At 32.9% G+C, this 6000-nt stretch overlaps 1 protein-coding gene across 1 annotated transcript; it reads right to left on the bottom strand.

The window, feature by feature from the left end:
* Positions 1 to 1517: 1517 nt before the first annotated feature.
* On the bottom strand, positions 1518 to 5950 carry LOC115707922 (factor of DNA methylation 1). The gene is made up of 7 exons (XM_030636026.2): positions 5782 to 5950; positions 3842 to 4745; positions 3386 to 3567; positions 3095 to 3184; positions 2718 to 3005; positions 2380 to 2592; positions 1518 to 1891 (listed from the first exon to the last, which is right to left on the bottom strand). Exons 2-7 carry the CDS (start codon positions 4743 to 4745, stop codon positions 1655 to 1657), a joined length of 1914 nt encoding a protein of 637 aa, XP_030491886.2. The 5' UTR covers positions 5782 to 5950; the 3' UTR covers positions 1518 to 1654.
* Between the last annotated feature and the right edge of the window lie 50 nt (positions 5951 to 6000).

Raw genomic sequence — 6000 nt, 5'->3', positions numbered from 1 at the left:
ACGTATATAAAATTGTCAATGTGTATTGAATAAGTTTTATTTTTTGGCGATTATACTATGAGATTATGAGAATTAAGTTGGACTAAACTAATATTTATTGTGTATGTTAGATTATTAAGTTTTAAATTATATTTTATATATATATATATATTCTTTTTAATGAAATCAACTTAAATAGTAGCTAAAATGAATTGAATAGAAACCAGTTAATGCATCTAATGATTGAAACCGATTCAATCCAATATATTTATTGGATCGAATCGGGCTGAATGACTCAATTCGATTAGATTGGATTAGATGACAAAATTTAATATCTAATAAATAATTAAATTAGATTGGTTAAGTCCAAATCCATTAAATGTGATTCAATAAACCTCCAATACACATATTAAATTATTTATTGATTTTTCATTCATTTTATTCTCATTATTAGTTGAGAGAAACCCTTTTCTAATTATGCAATAACCAAAGTGAAGTTTACAAAAGGACCCTACAGATAAGGCCCAAACTAAAGAGACCAAGCACAAATAAAAAGCCCACAAATTAAAGTCCATTGTTTATACCACCCAATTAGAAATAGAGTATTTATACTTTTAATATATTATATTCTCAAAAATACCCTTACATTTTAAAAAAACCTCTCTAACCCCGACCTAAAACCTTCTTGTCAAGGCTGGTCCTAAAAATATATGGGCCTAAAACGATTTAAATTTTAAGGCCTTCACACAAAATTCGTTTTTACTTATAAAACAAAAAATGTTATGGGATTCCATTCCACACCAACGCGTAATGTGCGTACACTCCAACCAATCAAGTTGTAAATATTTGTTATTTACAATACACTTAATTTTACTTAAATAAAAACCTAATGAAGTCTTTCATTTTTTATTTTGAACACCCGAAAAGTGTGGTCCTAGGCACGAGCCTAGCCTGCTTATGCCTAAGGTCGATCCTGCCCGTCGTCGAACCCAGACCTAAAACCCCAGTCACAAGCCCCTCCCGTCGTCTTCTCTCACAGTCTCTCTCTAAGCCTCGTCGTCTGCACTCTAAAGCCCTAAAATCCACGAGCTCAACCACCCCAAAATCCCCACCCATTGTCAGAGTTCTCAACCCATCGCTCGTTTTTTACATTTTTTTTCTTTTAGTTTTCCACTTTTTTACAATATTTAGCGATGTATTTGCAATGATAGACCAAATTTATCGATAATTAGCAATATTTTACGTATTTAACAATGAGACAAAAAAAAAAACGCGTCGCTAATCATCTTAAACACTTGAATGTGATTTAGCGATATTTAAAGATGTGCTTAGAGGTTTAACAACATTTAACAACATTGTGAAAACTAGAAAAGAAAAACAAATAATAAGGGATACGTTGAGAATTCCAACGATGAGTGAGAATTATAAGAGTTTCGGGATAGTTGAGCTCGTGAATTTCGAAGCTTTAGGGTGGAGAAAACAGTACATAGTTAGAGCGAGAGAGAGTTAGAGAGAAACTTTTTTGAAATGTAAGAATATTTTGGAAAAAAAAATATTAAAAATATAGATACCCTATTTCTAATTAGGTGATATATTAAAAATCATGCTTTACATTTAAGCATACTAAGCTAAATTTCTCTATAATAATTAATTATAATTACAAGCCTTAAACATTTCACCAGACAGCTCTCTTGCGCTTTAGTTTTTTCATATTCAAAAGAGAAAAGGTAATAACTTCTTTGACAGTGGCTTTTCTTCCTTCTTTGAAATTCCAAAGTTCAGGAACAATATATCTTCCATTTGGATTATACTCCTTAATTTCTTTCAACCCGGTAACTACGGTCCCATATATCGTTTCTCCCCATTCCTTCCTTAGATTTCTTAGGCTCTCATCTTCCTCGTCTATAATTTCCTGCAACGAATTACATAGCAGAAACCGAAAAAGAAGGTTTTACAGTGTCAAACAAAAGAGCTAAAAATAATACAAGTTATGGAAAGAGTCAAAGACGAAGCCACTTTTTCTTTTGGTCCCCCCTAAATCCTATCCCTGGAGGGAAGTAACTAATTCTAGTTGCTGAATGTTAAAATGTATGGAAGTGAAGTAAGATAAAATAAGGTGTATGATAATATTGGTCTATGCATATTATTGGATTTAGATCGGATACTTGTTAGAAACTTAGAATGTACGGAAGTGTGGTTGAGAAGATAGGATAGAGTGAGATGTATGGTGATTGCATCAAAAATTAATTGACAATGAGTGGAACAGCTCACGCATCTTACACACAGTATTAACTTTCCGAACATTATCAATGTAAGACTCACACTATAAGCTTAACATATCAATGCAACACACTTAATGCGTACTTGAAACATAGAAGATAAGTTAGTGAAAGAGAATACCTCGGTATTCCCATTACTAGTCACCACCTTGAATGGATGCCAACTTGGATTGTTCAAGTTTTCTTGCCACAAGGAGCAAAGGGTGGCAGCCTGCACTTGAGCTTCATCGAATGGAAATCGTTGCTTGGAAACGTCAAGGAAGGGCTTAATGTCAAGATCTCCCATTCTTTTTATCTCAATGTTACTTGGACTAATCAACAAATCAGGCAATCCCTACAAAGTAATTTAGTCTTAAAACTCAACACTAGTAAAACCAAACAACTGATCATAGACAGTCTACTAACTGATCTAGTGAGCTAAACTTTCTATGATCACTCAACAAAAGATAAATGATGTACCTCAATTAATGCTTCCCGAGCGTCTTGTAACTCGTTACTGGTCTGACGCTCTCTAGTCAAAAGAGTTTGATTTAAAATTTTCAAACCATCCAAATCATCCACGTTTTCATGTAATTCATCGTTCATTTCTTTCATCTTCTTCTGAATCGATTCATCGTCTTCATCTTTTAGATGCTTCATCACCTCTAACTTTCCTCTCAACTCTTTAATTTCTATCTCCAGCCTCTGCTTAGCAACCAGCTCCTTTTCTAGCTGATGTATTTTATTCAATGCATTCTCTTCATCTCTCTGAAAGTGTTAAATTTTAACTGTTATGAGTCAGGGTACTGAGATAGTAACACAATAATCAAATTTTAGGAAGTAGATAAAAATCATACCTTTAGCTCTTCAACCAGCCTATAGACATGCTCATCAATCTTTTTAGGCTTCATTGGAGTCAAGTCAAGTGATTTGTTTTTCAGGTTATTCTACAGAAGAAAATGAATAAATCAGCATCTATATATCATCACATATAAGAAAGCCATCCATTCATTTTGATGTTACATTCAATCATGTACTCTCACCAAAAAGACAAATTATAACTAAAACTACCCAAACATTACTAAAGCTCAAAGAAGGAGAATGAACTACTAGATGGGCACTAAAAAGTAAAAAAAAAGATACACCACCTTCTTTTTCTCCTCTTCATGTTTTTTCCTTTCATGTTCAATTAATGCTTCGCGCTTGTTTATTTCTTTGCTCCAACAATCAAGTTTCTTTTTCATTCTATCCAACTCATTACTCATTTTATCTTTTTCATCCAAAACTCTTTGGCATTGAAGACGTGCAAAATCCTGCAACCTCTTTTTTTCTGATCAAGTACAAAAAGTTATATTTCAAGATTACACTTTTAAACTCCAGCTAATCCCAATGAAACCATAACTTAGAAAAAAATATATATTATTATGACCACCTATTTTGGCATGTCACATACTGCATATATATATGTATGGTGATTTGTTAAATATCTATATGATGTTATGCAAGTATGTAAAAAAGACATATCTAAACAAATATATGTTACTAAAATTGAAACAAGAACTGTGAATATCAGATAGCTATAAACATTCAGAATGAGATTAAACCTTTTAAAAAATCTTGCTCAGCCTTCTTCATCTCATCAATTCCCCTACTTAAAGACAAGGTTGCTTCATTGTACTTGTATTGTAGTTCAACCAGTTCCTCAGTTAACAAATCATTTTCTTTACTTTGTTGTGCCACACCTAGACCATTCATTTTCTTTACAGTTGCTTCATTAACAATGTCAGACACAGTTCTCAGCTCTCCATTCTTGCGAAGATACTCCCCTATCGGCCCTTCAGAGTTATAATCATCCGCACGAGCACACCAGCCATAGATATTCGAGCCACGATGCATCTCCAAAGCATTTATCCAATGTCGTTTACTGAAACCATCTTTCTCAAACTTTCTCTCGAATTCATTCACGTAATTAAAACCAATCCAGTCATTGTTGAACTCTATAATAACCTCTGCAGTAGGGTTCTTCCCATTCCAAAAAATTTGAGCTTTAAATGGTCTATATATGGCAAACTTTGCCAACCAATAATCAGAATCAAGGAGGGTTAATTCACCCTTACCCTGAGAAACAATGTTAACAATAATGCCAGTCCAAGGCCACGCATACAGTTCAGCTTCTTTTTCGTGTTCTTGAACTGACATTGAAATACCAACTTGTTCGATAAGATCTTCTTCATCTGTTAGTTCATCCTGCAAATAATATGCTAAGGAAAGATGGTTTGCCCTTTCTATTGTACCTCTATTAGATGAAATTTTGGCAACTCCAGAGGCATGCTGTAGAAGATCTTTAAACTTGTTGAATGGCTTCTTCTTATTCCCAGCACAAAAGGGGCACTTAAAAGTACCATTCCCAAACTTTATTTTGTACTTTCCTGCTCTCAATAGCTTATATGGTTTCTCAACAAAGTCATTGATGTTAATATCAGACTCATCATACGACCTATAATCCATCTGAGTTAGCAATTGTTTTCATCAGTAAAATGAATACACTTTCAGCAAGACTAGACAAAAAATAAAACCACTTAGCATTTAATCAAACAATCATCTAAACATTCTAACATCGTCTTCAGTAAATGACACAATACATTTCACCACAAGCTTTGTGTTTTAGGGATAAGATCACTTTCACAAGTTTCAGACTTGTGCATAAATTAAAATGTGGTTTTTTTTTCTTAACATGCAATCATCAACTGAGTTAGCATAAAAATACAATCTTTAGCTTTGAGATTCTTTAAATTCCTCTTAAACATCATCCTTTACATTCCAAATCAAAATTTGCAGGAAACAAAAGTTCACAAAACTAAAGAATCACAACTTACGTCAAAAATTACAGCAGTATTACAGACAGAGAGAGAGACTGATTGAGAAGAAAAAGAAGAAAGATAAACCCTTTTCAAGATTATTAAGAAGTGCTAACACTTTTACATAAGCTACTTTACATCTTGACACGTGTAAAATTACACTCAAATAAAAAAAATGCCCCACTCTAAAACAATGTGGTTTTATAAAATTTTAAAATAATTTACGAAATAGTGTTCAAAAAGTATTTTACAAAAGTACAAAATAAAATAGTTACTCGAGAAAAAATTTACTAAAAAATTATTTTAGATACCAAATAGGGATGCATTGTTGAAGCAGTTGGCAAAATGGCTTATTTTTAAGTGATTTTTTATTTTAACAGAAAAAAGAGCCCCAAAAAAGCAAACGATCAGTACTAAACTTGGCAAAATCTGAGATATGAAGTAATGGAAAACTAAATATACATCAAAATTTGAGAAATTGAATTAAGATCTGAAACAGAATTCTTTCTATGAAATAAAGCTGCATCATCATGAAAATGTATTAGCTTCATTTTCTCAAAAGAAGAATTGGAGAAGGGAGAAGATCAACCCCATCTAATCTAAAATCAAATGAAATTGTGTTGTTTGGCGAAAACAAGACCCGAAATGATAGCAGAAATTGCAAAAGTAAAGGGGTCGGAGATTACCTGGTGGAAGAAATAAGAAGTTGTTAATTAATGGCATCGACGGCGGCGTTGCCCAGTTCCGGCGTTTGAATGGTGAGATAAGGAGGAGACCAAACTAAGCCCGTGAGAAGCCCCAAACTACTGTTATGTTTTTTTTTTTTTAAGGATCTATTTTTTTTTTTTAATTTTTAATTTAGGAAATCACACTTTAGAAATGTTTGCTTCTTTTTCTTTGTTTTT

Source organism: Cannabis sativa, chromosome 1, assembly GCF_029168945.1.
Source record: "Cannabis sativa cultivar Pink pepper isolate KNU-18-1 chromosome 1, ASM2916894v1, whole genome shotgun sequence".
NCBI classification, from domain to species: Eukaryota; Viridiplantae; Streptophyta; class Magnoliopsida; order Rosales; family Cannabaceae; genus Cannabis; species Cannabis sativa.
The sequence above is the reverse complement of the archived record's forward strand: the minus strand, read 5'-3'. Positions and strand labels throughout refer to the sequence as shown.